Below are 15,309 nucleotides of genomic sequence, written 5' to 3'. Positions count from 1 at the left end.
TACTCAGACGTTCAGATTGTAGAGATTTCTAAATCACAAGTCTGACACTTTTTCACTGATATAGCTAGGCCAAACAAGGATTTTAAAATAAAGATATATATTTTATACCCACTTCCTTCAGCAGCTCGGATTAATACCTTGGCTATACTCTGTATTATATAGACTCGGTCTCCACGGCTGGGTTATATTCTAAGAACTCTCTGCCAGTTGCTTGTTTGGAACCAGAATGAGATTAGCCATCAAAAGCAAGGTAATGAGTACTTCTCAATCCCTAATTCAGCACATCAAGTCTGTTTGATTTGTGATGCAGCTGCAATATTAATGAGGAGTTCTGTGTTCAAGACCCCAACGCTCACCCTACGAATTATGCTGGGTCATGGAGAGTTATGCCAAGAAGCGGGGCTCGTCAAGCCAGCCAGACCCCGTCTTCCTGACGGCCACTCCTGATCAGCCCCTCCTGGAGACACGGGCTTTGCTGCTGACCACGGATCCAGGCAGAGAACAGACACCTCCTGTTGGGTATGAAAACCTTCGTACCTGGTGCCTGGCCCCTTACCCTCAGGAGAGCCAGTCTGACCCCAACTGGCTCGGGCAGGACCAACCAGCAGCTGTGAATCAAAGCAGCGCGATGGGAAGGGAGACTCCCCTTGAACACACGTGCTCAGGGAGAGGCCTCAAGTGGCCCTCTCTCACGGTTACTTCCTCTGACACTTTCTGACCCACAGTATCTGGGTCAGGTGTCCCCACTATGGTTTTCCTTGGCCCATGGGGATGACCCAGACCATGGCGCACTGAGCCACCCCTACCACCTTCCATGTCCGCCTCCTCATGTAGCCCAGGGGTTCTCAACCCTGGCTGCACATTAGAGTTGATGCCCAGGCTCTATACCTGTCCAATTAAGGCAAAATCTCTGTGGGGAGAACCCACACATGAAGGTTTTTCAAAGCTCACCAAGGTTAAGAAAATAATCCTATTAAGAGGTGCACCAAGAAGAATGAAATACCCAGAAACAAACTTAATCAAGGAGGTGAAAGACCTGTACTCTGAAAACTGTAAGACACGAGGAAGGAAACTGGAGGCGATATAAGCAAATGTAGAGATACACCAGGCCCATGGATTGGAGAACTAATACTGCTAAAAATGTCCATGCTACCCGAAGCCATCTACAGATTCAACACAATCCCCATCAAAATACCAACAAAATTTTTCACAGAACTGGAATAAATAATCACAAGCTTTATATGGAATCAGAGAATACCCTGAATGCCAAAGTCATCTTGAGAAGGAAGAACAAAGTGGGAGATATCATGCTCCCTGGTTTCAAACCATATTACCAAGCTGTAGTGACCATGACAGTACGGTACTGGCACAAACACAGACACAGAGATCAGTGGAACAGGATAGAGAGTCCAGAAATAGACCCAGGACCATATGGTCAATCAATCTTCCACAAAGCAGGAAAGAATATACATTGGGAAAAAGGCAGTCTCTTCAACAAATGGTGATGGGAAATTTGGACAGCCACACGCAAAACAGTGAAACTTTCTTGCACATAAAAAAAAAAACCTGAAAAGGATTAAAGACCTAACTGGGAGACCTGAAACCATAAAACTCCTATAGGAAAACACAGGCAGTAATCTCTTTGGCACTGGCCATCGCAACATGTTTCTAGATACGTGCCCTCAGGTAAGGGAAACAAAAGCTAAAGAATTGTTGGGACTGCACCAAAACAAAAGACTACGTACATCAAAGGATACCTTCAACAACACGAAAAGGCAACCCAACAGAATGGGAGAAGATATTTGCAAGTGATCTAACTGAAAAGGGGTTAATATCCAAAATATATAAAGAACTTCTAAAAGTCAATGCCAAAAAAATGAATGATCCCATTAAAAAATGGGCAGAGGACCTGAAGAGACACTTTTTCAAAGAAGACATCCAGATGACCAGCAGACAGAGATGCTCATTATCGCGGAAATACAAATCACAACCTCAATGAGGTGTTACCTGATACTTGTCAGAATCACTAGAACCAACAGGACAGGAAACAGCGAGTGTTGGTGAGGATGTGGAGAAAAAGGAGCCCTCTTGTACTGTTGATGGGAATGCAAATTGGAGCAGCCACTGTGGAAACAGTATGGAGGTTCCGCAAAAAATTAAAAGTAGAACTACTCTATGATCCAACAATCCTACTAGTGGGTATTTACCCCCCAAAGCCCCAAAACCCTAATTTGAAAAGATACACGCACCTCTACGTTTATTGGAACATTATTTACAGTCACCAAGCTAGGGAACCAACCGAAGTGTCTACCGACAGATGAACGGATAAAGAAGACATGATGCGTATATATGTGCAATGGAATATTATTCAGCCATCAAAAAGGATGAGATCTTGCCATTTACAACATCATGGATGGAGCTAGAGGGCATTATGCTAACTGAAATAAGTCAGACAAACATCATATGATTGCACTCACATGTGGCATCCAAAAAACAAAAGACACAAAGAAACGAACCAAAAACCAGACTCTTACGTAGAGAACATACTGGTGATGGCCAGGAGAAAGGTGGGTGGGGAGAAAGGGAAAAAAATAGATAAAGGGGAGTAAAATGTACAAGCTTCCAGCTATAAAATAAATAAGTCTCAGAGAGAAAAAGCACAGCAGAGGGAATAGTCAATAATATGATAACAACATCTGGGGACAGATGGAGACCACCCTGATCATGGTGGGCACCGAGTGGAACTGTTGGATGGAATTGTTGAATCAGTATGTTGTGCATCTGAAACTAACATAACATTGTATGTTAATTACACTTCAACTTAAAAAAATACATACAGTGAAGATTTTTAAAAAACGGGCACCTGTGGGTGGCTCAGTCGGTTAACCGTCCAACTTCTGCTCAGGTCATGATCTCACGGTTCATGGGTTTGAGCCCCGCGTCAGGTTCAGTGCTGACAGCTCAGAGCCTGGAGCCTGCTTCAGATTCTGTGTCTCCCTCTCTCTCTGCCCCTGCCCTGCTCATGCTCTCTCACAAACAAACATAAAAAAAAAAAAATCTTACAAAAGTGGGGTGCCTGGGTGGCTCTGTTGGTTAAACATCTGACTCTTGATCTTGGCTCAGGTCAGGATCCAAGGGTTGAAATGGAGCCCCACGTGGTCTCTGCATGGAGCCTCCTTGGGATTCTTTCTTTCTCTGCCCCTCTCCCACTCACTCATGCCCTCTCACTCCAGCGACTCTAATATTCAGACAGTATTTGAAACTACTTCTCTAAACAATGAACTGGTTGGAAGCAGAGTGTGGGCTCGTTCATCATTGGTATTAGAGGAGTCCTAACACTGTCAGACCAGCGCCCGGTGTGCCCAGCTGCGTGGGTGGCAGCAGCAGTTACCCGCCAAGGCCCTCCGACGGGCATCTTCCCACAGCCTGAATTTGCACGAATCAAGCTACGTGCGCTGAAGACAGAGGAGAGGGAACGAGAGGTTTCCGAGGCTGGGTGGCTGCACGGACCCTCCCCTCTGTGAGCACAGGTCCCAGAGGGATGCGGGTCGCTGTTCCTCCATCAGGCTGCATGCTGGGTGTCTGCCAAGGTGTGAGCCCTTGCTGTACTATATACACACAATTTGAGTTTTTGAGATTAATTTTGACTCTGATTTTTACCTATGTGGTTACAGGATACATTCACGGGGAGCCAAAAGTCTCAGGTTCTACTCCTGGCTCGACTGCTCTATCAGCTGTGTGGCTCTGAGCAAGGGTCCCTGCCTCCCTGGGCCCCGTCCTTCTCTGGAGACTTCTATTCTGAGTTTGGAAGCTGGACGCACCCTGTCTTAACCCCTCTCGTCTCGCTCTGTGGCCTGGTGGATCTGACTCCCCAGTCATGACTGCGTGGGCCTCGCCCCTGGCAACCCTGCCCGGGTGCCTCTCAAGACCCCAGGAGGCCTCTCGGCTCCAGGGGTTGGTGAGGGGGTTGCCGGTACCGGCCCGAAGGCCCAGCAGCCGTGGGGCTGAGTAGCTGGTATGGAGACCGGTGGTCATTTACATTGTAACCCAAGGGACAAACACTCTGCCGTACGGAGGGGAGGGCGGACCACAGGTCTCTTTCCCGGGTGCCGTCCTGGGGACAGAGCGCTCCAGCAGGTCCGGCCCAGGCTGCTCTCTGGGGTTTCACTGGGCCTGACCAAGGGGTCTCTCGGCCCGCCCCCCACGGTGTCATCAGACACACAGGTGGTTCTGGTCCACTTTAAGACGCAGAGAGTGAACTGGAGAAACGAGGTCGATTTCTGTTTGGGATGAAGTAACAGGATTGCCAACCTTCCCTCGTCACGTGCGTTGCCTTAAATGAGAATCTTGGTGGCACCAGGTCTGAACCATATGCAGATATGTGCTAATGGGGTTTAAAATAGTGGAGTGACAAGTGTTTGAATCCACGCTGTGCATCTTGGAGGGCTCTGTGTTGGTTTTGGTTTCTTCGGGTGGTTTTGCTCCGGATTCTAAAGGCACTGCGGACTGGTCTTGTCGTCTGTGGGGTTTCCTGGGTGTCGAGTTCAAGTTGAACGGGGTCAGACACACCAGAGAGCCGCCTCAGGTTAAGGTGGTGAGGTCACTTGCGCCTCGTGACGACCCAGGATTAACACAGAGCGAGCTGCACTTGGCGAACGCTCTCTCTGCACCTGCCCGTCCTCCGGTCACTTGCCCGGCCGCATCCACCTCGGGCTCCCCACACAGTGCTCCGTTTGCACCGTCCTGGGGGCTGACTCCAGCTCACCGCTGCCTCAAGGTCGTGGGGGACACGCCGGTCCACTTGCCCTGGCCCCTGGCCCGCACCCGTGCTCTGGGTCCCCGTGCGCGGCCTCCCTCACTCCCTGACCAGATGAGGGCCCTCGGGCTCTGACTCTTCAGGGGTTGAGCGACCACGGCCGCAGGTGGCCGCCACGCTGCAGGGAGGGAGGCTGCCCTTCGCTACCCTGCCCACACGCCCTGGAGGAGTGAGGTGTGAAGGGTGCCACCAGCACCGGGCACTGGGGGTCCTGCTCCCTTTGCGGCTCCTCCGCGGGCACCCGCTGGAGAGCTTCTGAGCCACGACTCTCCCCTCCCGGCCCAGCTGCCGGCTTCCTGTCGCCACCGGGGTCCACGAAAGCCGGGTGAAACCGAGGTGCACTTGTACACTAGGCCTGCCTGGCCCCAGCTCACACTGGCCTGCATGATATGCCCGCCTGGACATAGGGAGGAGCCAGGACCGTCCCCATGCGCCCAGGAGTCGGGCTTTGCTGCCAAGGACCCTCCCCTGACACGGGCTTGTGGTGGCCTCGTTTTTCTTCACTTGAGGTAAGTTTCACGAGTTAAGAACGTGCTCAGACAGTACCGGCTCGTGTCCGTCCGATGAACAGACTCTCTTCTACGGTAACTCTCAAAGCAGACAGCCTTCAAGGTCCCCTCCTGTCCCTGTCCCCCATTTCCCAGGTGAGGAGAACAGACCCAGGACGCGGGGGGAGCGACTCCACCCCACCCCCGGTTTACATCTGGGGAGGTGCGTCCGGAAATCCGTTAACTTCACTTGTGTGTCAGCCTCTGTCTGTTGCTCTTTGGGTGAGTTCGATCATGACTTGCTTCAGATTCGGTTTGAGAGCCTGCACTTCAGTAACTTTTGGGGGCAGTATCCTTCTGCGCAGAGGACCTTCCGAGGCCTCCGCTGCTTCTCGGGTGCACACCCCTCACTGTGGGATCCGACTCGGAAGCGGCGGGCGGCAGAGGTCAGGTCAGAGGTCAGGTCCGGAGCAGCACTGGGGTGAGCGAGCACTAAGCCAGTTTTACCTGCCAAGCTAGGGCAGACCTTCCGTCACTGGCCTGCTGCCAGGATTCACTAGGCCAGTACGTGGGAAGAGCCTGGCAGAGTGAGCGCACAGTACCCGGTCCTGGCCCGTCCAGCATCCTAAGATTTAATGCCCTGCACACGTCACTCAAGTTCTATGACCCCCTGTCCGCAGCCCGAATTGAAACAGCCCCACCCCCACACGTCCCTAGTTCTCCCTCCGCGCTATGTCCTCTGCCCACACCTGTGCTCCAGGCGGCTCCATCACGGCCCCTCGACGCCAGGTTCGGTCCTACAGGCGCGGAGCTTGAGCTCGTCGTCTCGGGAGGAGGGCAACTTCCCAAAGACTCTGCTCTCGCGGCACATGGCGCGGACCGTGCCGGTCGGCACTTAACCTTCTCGTCTCCTCGGTCTCTCAGGCGACGCGAGGAAGGTACTCGAGTATTACCCAACGGTGCGTTTGCTGAACCGATGTACAGGACTTCAGAGAAACGGGACAGATTTAATGACCTACAGGACGGAGCACGGTCTGTGTCGCGCGGTCCCTTTAGGACTGTGTCTGCACGGAGAGCAGGTCACAGCTGCAGTGGAGCAGGGAAGCCCAGAACCAAGAAGTAAGGACAGTCGTGAGCCCCAGGGAGTACGACCTCGCGCACGCACGTTTCCGTTACAGGCTTCCCGCTCCACTGGTAGCCCCTGTAGAACGACGCCGTGGGGTCTGGATCCTGGTTCAAGCCACGCAGTTAAGCATGGCAAAACGCCTGCATCTTAAAGGATTTGGTATGACCAACGAAGGTAACAGGTGCAAATGTTCCCGTAAGTCATGATTAAAATAGTTACTGAAAACAGCATACTTCTGTAAAACTGGGGAGGGGAAGGGACTCGGTGTGTATACTGATGACAGGGCAGACCTACTCAGATTTGAAGGATTCTGAACGGACCAGTATGCCTCTCTTGAAGGGTATACTGAGAAAGACCATGGTTACGTTAAACAATTTTGCTTTTAAGGGTTATCAGTGTGCCAGTCATCCTAACGTTTTGGTTTGGTCCTCACGCCCAGTGTTGGGAGACTGCACAGATTATTCCCGCGGTAAGTGACGACAGGAGTGCATAAGCTTGATTAATTTGCTTTTGAAATTTGCCACGTTTAGCGGAACACAATGGAATCTCTTGTACATGTTCGGGCCTTGAGGTTTGTGCTGTAATGAGTTTGGAAGACTGAGAGATTCGGTCGATAGTTAATTTTTAGTTCAAGTTACTATAAAATTCCCTCAGCAATATTCCAGATTTGGCCAGGGCTTGCCACCCTGTTCCAGATGAACCATGTGTCCTCCCAGGGGAGTTCTGAGCTGGTTAACACACACATGCCCTGCGAGGCACCGGCCAGGCTCATGCTGTTCTGCAGACCCCCTTGCGGAATCCCACAGAAATTCCTCTGGCCTAGAATGTAGCAAGAGGTACGTCGTTGTTCCTGGTGTGGATTATAGAAGACAACCGAGTCTCAAGGCCACGTTCCCCCCACCCCGTACAATCCCATCGTTACTATCTTATAAGGGCGCCCAGAGAAAAACATTGGAGCAAATGTGGGAGCTTTTACAGTATGACTTCAACCTCCTCAACAAATAGGATTCTTTGTACCCTTCATAAAACCTAAGGTCTTGATTCATGGCGCCGTAGGTTGTGATCCTCTCTCATTTAGATCCTGCTGAATCACAGCCGAGGCCCCTGCACCGAACCCCAGTTGGACACACGCTTCTCTCCGTCGGCAGGGAGAGGTGCTTGAATGCAACTTGCTTCGAGGCTCCCTCGGGGAGAGACGATCTCCGTGCAGGGGTGTTCCTGAGATGACCTTTCCTCAGATCCTGCCACTTGATCCACAGCTCTGAGTAACTTTCAGTCAGCCGGAGCACCTTGTTCGGCCCGTGCAAATCCCTATGACCCAAGAACTTGCTCTGTGACTGAACCAAGGGCCTTAAAAGGGACTCAGACGTGGTTTCTAATATCCCACAACGAAAACTACATCCAAAAGGTGCTGTTTGACTCGTAGACTCTGTGGAGGTCACAGGAACTAGTTTCATCGTCAAACACACATGGGGACAAGACAGGAAGAAGTATGCGGGTAAAGGTGTATCCTACCCTAAGAAGCCAGCAGGCTTCAATATCATGCTAACTAAGGGTGTCCTCCTGCTTTAGATCCTATTTTCTTTTTTTTCTTAAAGAAGTTCCTTTTACTAAGAATCAAGACCTGTCCACTCATCCACTTGGAGTACTAACTAATCACAAAGTTAGAGTAACTAGTTTTTAATAGTTTCCCCCTTTTGGGAAAGGCATTCTAAGCACCAGATTAGCTGTTTAGGGATTTTGCAAAGTAGGCTCTTGGCTCGGGTATCTCCAAATACTGCTTTGAATAGCAGGCAGAAAATCACTTTTTTCCCTTTTTTTCTGGTTGTTGTTTTCTAAACTTCTCACAGGTTCCTAGCAGCTTGGAGGTCAGGTATCCTGGTCCAGAAGTTTGTTTTCTGCTAAGATATGGCAGATTTTAAAATTCAGAATCTCTTGTTTAAATTTAGAATTTAAAATTCAGAAACCATCTTGTTTTGGGGGCGGGCGCCTGGGTGGCTCAGATGGTTAAACGTCCGACTTCTGTTCAGGTCATGGTCTCACAGGGCATTGGGCTCTGTACTGACAGCTTGGAGCCTGGAGCCTGCTTGGGATTCTGTGTCTCCCTCCCTCCCTCCCTCCCTCCCTCCCTCCCTCCCTCCCTCTCTCTCCCTCTTTCGCTGCTCTTCCCCTGCTCATGCTCTCTCTCTCTCCTACAGAGATAAATGTTAAAAAAAAAAGTGAAAAAAAAATGCCACCTTGTTTCGCCCATGCCTCTATTCTGCACCTGTTTTCAACAGTGACCGTATTATGTTGGCTGTGTTTACGCTCAGGAAGTTATCAATTTTACATAGTTTTTTGTATCCAGATAATATGGCCCAAAATACTCCATGTGTCATGCGGAAAAACTGCAGTAAGAGATATCATGGAATTCAATTTCAATTTCATTTCTAATTAATTAGATTTTTAATTGAAAAAGACAATCCTTTACGAAGTTTCTTGTGATCAGGGACACAGAGCAACTCCGTGTCCAAAGAGTGAAGCGAGACGACACGCGGCCGGTTCCCCACAGCACACAAATTTACCTGGCAAGCCAGACTTACAAAACTGAATATAAAGCTAACATAACCTGTGGTTCCCAGGTCAGGGATGGCTGGCTGTTCTCGCAGAAGGTAAGGAGACGTGATGGGGTCCTCGGGGAGGACCTCAGCTGACAGGATGGAGGCCGCGGGCACTGAACAGGACTCACAGGTCTACTGACCACTCCCGCGGTCATCACGTAGGCTTACTAGTTACTGTTCTTTCTTTCTCTGGAAAACCATTTTTCTGTTCACCAGCTAAGCAATTCACTTACTGGCATATTTTACTGTAGTTCTGGGTCTATCTTAAAAAAAAAAAAAAGTAAATTACTGCACATCAGGTTCTCAGTGAGACACCGAACCCTTCCCCAAACACTTAGAAGGCACACCCTTGCTCTCCCCCTAGAGGCTCTTCTTCCCACATCCAAATTAATATATTCCTGAGTATTGTGCCACACACACTCACTAAACCAACTACTTAAAGATTGTACAATTAGGACCCAGAGGACGCAGAGTGAGGGCAGCACTTCTATCACTGGGCTTCCAGCTGTCCGGCAAGTGCGTGGCCTCTCAGAGCAGCCCCCGGGGGTCAGGCCATGCTACACACACGAGGCTCGGTTCTGAACTGAGAGGCACAACCACGACACGTTGGACAAGGTAAGGGGAATGCTAAGGTTCCAGGGCCACAAAATTAGGATTCCTCCACTGTAAAGAAATTACACATAACAAAAGATGAAGTTTTCAGATTTCCCTCTGCAATACTGATGTGTGACAGTTTAACTGAAAGATATTACTACACACACAAGCACAGAAATAAATCATTTTCAAGGACAATCACATCTACTTCTTATTCAAAGTTCAGGACCTACCACCTAAATTTGTGAATGTTATTATTTATAAAACAGTAATAATTGTCATTAACCTAAGTTTTAAATTTTGGAGACCATGAGAAAATACCGTGGAGAAAGAAAAACCAAAGGCTATTTTGAAAGACTGCATAAAGCTCCTTTCAGTTTCTTCTGAACACCACCACCAATGGCCATGGTCCACGTGAAGAGCACACAACATAAAATTCAAAGAATTACGTCCAGGGGCGCCTGGGTGGCTCAGTCAGTTCAGTGTCCGACTTCGGCTCAGGTCATGATCTCGCAGTTTGTGAGTTCAAGCCCCGTGTCGGGCTCTGTGCTGACAGCTCAGAGCCTGGAGCCTGCTTCGGAGTCTGTGTCTCCCTCTCTCTCTGCCCCTCCCCTGCTCACGCTCTGTCTCTCTTGCTCTCAAAAATAAATGAAGCATTAAAAAAAATTAAACAAACAAAAACCCAAAGAAGGACATCCACGCTTCAAAAGGTCCAAAAGCCAAACCAGCCTTAAGTTTAACGTGTCTACTGGTCACAAGTATAATCACTTTATATTTCCTTGTCGTTAGGACTTGCTCTATTGGAAGACCAGTAAGAAGCCAAAAGGTCTTAAATATATTAATTGTTAAAAACACCAAAGAAGAGTTTAAGGAAAGAATATATTTGAACCACATAAACAAAAAAGTATTACATAAGAAAAAAAAATGTAACAATTTATGTAAGTACCTAACATTTGAGCATGCTCTTACATCTAAAACAGATAACAAAAAGGTAATGGGTACTATATATGTACATTTCACAAGTGTGCGTTAAAGAATTCTCTAATATAAAACATTTAAATTGTGGAGAATACTTTTCATGATACAGAAGACAACTGTTAAGATAGGCACACCCACAACCCTTACAAAAACATGCCTGCCGGAGATAAAATACATCTGAGTACTCACTTCTCAGATGTGAACACTCCGCACTTGTCAGTCATTGGACACCGCTTCTCGCTTTTGCACTGTGAGTGTCAACACTGGTGTGGGTTATGAATTACAATCAATTACCGTTATTTTTCAATGCTTCTGCCAAACTCCCAATAAAATGCACCTATTTAATATGAATACTTGAAACAATATTATTTGTATATAAAGTCACTTCCTTAATGCTTTTTTTTCTTTTTTAAAAAAGACACTATATTTATTAGAAAATAGTTATGACCACACATAGTGCTTTGGAAAATCTGAAACCCCAAATCAACACGTTCCATCAAGTGTGAGTAGCTCTAAGAAGCCCTAACTGAAAAGAACACAGAATGTAAAAAGCTGATAAATTTAAAGATTATAAAATTGGTTTATTGTGAAAGCAATTCAAGAATACCCAGTTAAAATCTTATCCCGACGCTACCCGATACAACCAGGAAGCACTTAAACACTTTTACGTTAGGAACGAGGACATACAACAAGAAAGGCCACATCAACGCTGTGATCAGAGGAAGGACTCCTAGGTCTCTGTCAGGTCATCAGTACAGAGGGCATGACAAGGTCAAATAAGGCGGCCGTCAGGTGCCTCATGAGGCACCAAGGTGTAACCGGGCGAGCTAAAGTCGAGGCGACAAGAACTCCTATTCCTGTTTTGTGGCTGTACTGAAGTGACTGAAACTTTAGGAACAACCACCTTTAATGACAGCGAGTTGCAAGACCAGTCTTTACGGAAGAAAAAGAAATTCATCAAGTCCTCTACCAAGGTCCCACTGAGTCCTTGAGACCCCTGCCATGCCCCCCCCCCACCCCCCGCCCCCGGGCCTAAGCCTACTCTGTGGCTGTTTCAGATGCAGCTTACTGGCAAACTGGGAGTGCCTTCCGAGTAGCTCTGACCTTCAGCACAAGAGAAAAAACAACATGCTGGATCGTCCATTTACTCAATTATGCGTTCTAGGTACAATTTCATTATTGCTCTTAAAAAAAAAAAAAATCAGTGAATCTGCACAGTGGCCATTTCCCCTCAGGTAAGTCAAGATTTACTCTTTCTGTTGTTTTCTTAATAAAACCCTTAGATCCAGTAATTGCAAATGATCAACCTAAGGATCATTATGTACAGCACAGCGACTGCATGTTTGAGCACTGGAGGTGCTTAATCTAAAATGTCTCACTCCTGACTTCTGCTCTCCTCTAAACTGAAGGGTCAAAATACTCTGATTTTGTAATTAAAAAAAAAAAAAATCTATCTTCCGAAGCATATCTTCCATTAACAGTTTTAGCCAGGAAAATAGATTTTTATGTCTGTCATGAGCCCTTGAAAATAAGGGCTTATTCTAGAAACAACAAAAGACCCTTAATCACAGAGGCGCTAGCTGGTGCCACTATAATTCACAACCAACTATTACCTTCATAGCTTATACTGAAGAGTTGATTCATGCTCATTTTGTTCCTTTAAAAAATACTCTTTGGAAACCATTATGACTCCTGTAGACACATACTCTAGTTATATCTCTTCCTGTAAAAATAAAAGTATAATCAGGGTTATCTCTATTTCTTTGCTAAACTCAACTACCGATATACATTTCTTAAATCTGATCACTTTACCAGCTAACTCACAACCTCGACAGAATTGTATGTACTGTCCAGGGTCAGTTCTCAGCATACAGAAGTAGGAGCAAGTCTTTTAAGAACTATCTTGTAGGCAATATTTCCATGTAGTCTTTAATGTGTTTGTTACAAATGAGAACTAAGGTACTAGAATTTACTCCCAAAACTAGGGCGAAGGTAAATTTCCAAAGCTAAAGGAAGGAAAACCACTATGTAAAGCTTACCTCTGTCACGTATATTATGAGCCTATTCAGTGATTTCCCATCAAAGCTTAAAATTAGTCCCAGGGATTATCAAGGGGAAAATAAAGCCCTATCTTGTTTTCTTCTTTCAAATTCATCAGACAATACTGTGTGCCAGAGGGCACACTGTGCTCCTCTCAACACTCTACGTAAAAACAGCCCTTTCTAGAATACTAAACTACCCAAATGTCTGCAGACTGCCCCAACCAGGTTTAAACTACCTCTGAAATATAAACTACTAGTCATGTATTCTAAATGCATACATTCAAAACTACCATTTTAAAATAAATTGGAAAGTAGGGAAACCTTAAAAAAAAAGATACATTCTGCTATCACACTATTACAAAGATTATAAGTGTGTGTGTGTGTGGGTATATATAGAGAGAGCAGATAATCATGATTTAAATAAGATGTTAAAAAAATCAGGAAATGTAGATTTTTACCAAAGGCACTACAATAGCCGCCCCGAGATACAACTATAAACAGATTCTTCGCTACTATGGTAATTTGTCTAGGTTGGGGGGTGGGGGTGGGGGCAAAAACAAAAACAAAACAGAACAAAAACACAACCCAACCAATCAAAACGGAAACAAACAAACAAGAAGCAAACCCACAATAAACCCACCCAAACCTACACTAGAGTATGTGGCAATAATTAATATATTTCTATGGAAAAAACTCTCTCATGCCTTATAAGCTCCTAAAATAAAATCAAGGTCACTATGTGACTAACGAGAACACTAGGAGGGGAAAAAAAACCACTGAAAGTAAAACAGTCCTCAGCCTCGGTTTCAGCTAGCTCATCACATCTGCGCGAAGTACGTAGCATCAGACCGACATTCCTGGCCTGGCAGACGAGCCAATTGTGGTTTTCCACTGGCCACACCACACGCAGCTGAAGAAACAACTGCCTGACGGAGGAAATGCTGTGACACGAAGCATCCGAGTTCCAAGTCTGAGTACTCAGTTAGGGTGAAGGGCGAACGTCTAACTGGGCAAAAGGAAAGGCGTCCATCGTCCAAACAGGCTCACTTCCCCCAGCCCCCAAAACGAACAGTAGTTATAGTAGCAAAAGAAACAACACAAGTCTCGAGTCTCTAGGGCCAACTAGGATAGAGGTCAGCAATATATCAACAGCAGCAACGGACAAGGAAGAGCGAGACAGTGGGTGAGAGAATCTTGCTGGACGTCTGTTCATCGTTCTCTGCGTCAGTCACAAGACTGCGACCGGCTGTGCCTGGCAATTTCGGGCACATCTCCTCAGATCCTTCACAGATTTGGAATTCGGTCTACCTGAGGGCTCTATAGCCATGTGAGAAAGCTTTCTTTGTCGAGCTTGGTGGCGGCCAGCACGGACTCCATGTCGTTGAGGATGTCTGAGCTCAGGGCTTCCTGCAGACTAGGCATCAGCTCTTCCCCCTCTATGTTCATCCCGTCCCCCTCCAGCGTCCCGAGGTCCACGTTCGTCCCAGGAATGGCTTCTAGGTAGTCTGGGAAGCGGTTCTGCTGAGAGGGGAGGGTGCTTTGGTTGATAGTGTCGCCTAATTGGGACGGAGAGGAGAGAGTCGGGTTTGAAAAAGCGGACATCAGAGCTGTGCGACGTGAGCCTTCAGACACGCCGGACTCACCCCCGAACCGATGCCCAGAGTTTATTTCAGGCTGAACAACTCACCGAAGACAAAATAATGCCAAGTTTACTTTTGCTTCAACGTGGGTTCAGACACTAAAGCCGCAGCTTGACTGCTTGTTACTATGTACTGAGCACTGAAGGGGGTCACGGGAAAAACCGAAATCCCTTGAAAAACTATCTCCAGTAAGAGAAAGAACACGTACATCACACACGTGCATCGCTACTAGATGCTCTTCTAGAGAGAAACCACTAAGTGAGATAAATGTAAAAGTCACGGTGTGGAGTGAATTCAAGCACACTCTATGGCAGGTTGAAACTGATGTTTTCCCGGGTTTAAAACAGCGCGGACAGCTTAAGCGCTCTTTGACCAAAACTGGTAACGTGACTTATTTCAGCACTTAAAATACTGAGTTAGCTGGCCAGGCACTTGAGGGCCCTCTCCAATGACTCGTAATCTTAAACCTGGAGAGAGACTCCTCTCTGTGATCCTCCTGTTGTACGGGATTCAGTGTTACACCCTGGGGAGCACTAGTGTAAAAGGACTGGATGAAAACTCTATTCCGGCCTTGGAGAGTCCCGTTCCTCACGGCAAAACAAGCCTCCCAGAAGCCCGTGAATAAATAACCCTCCCTTCCCTTCCCTCTAAGGGTTCCCTGATTTACCTGGCCAGGAAACCTTTTTTTGAGCATGACCACATTCCCATTCCTTAGAGCTCCCGGGCACATACCTCCCGGGAAAGCAGCACAGAGCATGGAGGGCACAGGGGTTTGGAGAAGAGCAAAGGGGACGGAGGAGGGGCAGGGGAAGCGTGCTGGGCGTGAGATCGGTCTCAAGTGTGGGCACGGGAAGGGGGACCAGAGTCTGAGGGAAGCAAAGAAGGTGGCAGGGTGCACTCTCAGAAGCACTGAAGCCGTGAGCTGGATGAGCGACCCGACAGCAAGGGAACCGGCCGCTGGAGCTGCCGGGGGGGGGGCTGCTCCGTCTCTCGGCCAGTGCATGCCCTGCGCTCGCTGCCAACTC

The 15,309-nt window shown here is 47.7% G+C and overlaps 1 protein-coding gene across 3 annotated transcripts in view; it reads right to left on the bottom strand.

Moving 5' to 3' along the window:
- Positions 1-10,484: 10,484 nt before the first annotated feature.
- The window catches only part of YAP1 (Yes1 associated transcriptional regulator), a 114,146-nt gene continuing 109,321 nt past the window's right edge, over positions 10,485-15,309 (bottom strand). For all 3 annotated transcript variants that reach the window (XM_030331842.1, XM_030331841.1, XM_030331843.1), the window contains one exon: positions 10,485-14,200. In XM_030331842.1, coding sequence (XP_030187702.1) covers positions 13,962-14,200 — 239 coding nt within the window. In that variant the 3' untranslated portion in view covers positions 10,485-13,961. The remainder of the gene's footprint in view (positions 14,201-15,309) is intronic.

Source organism: Lynx canadensis, chromosome D1 (genome assembly GCF_007474595.2).
Source record: "Lynx canadensis isolate LIC74 chromosome D1, mLynCan4.pri.v2, whole genome shotgun sequence".
NCBI classification, from domain to species: domain Eukaryota; kingdom Metazoa; phylum Chordata; class Mammalia; order Carnivora; family Felidae; genus Lynx; species Lynx canadensis.
Note: the sequence above shows the minus strand (reverse complement) of the source record. Positions and strands in the feature narration are given on the sequence as shown.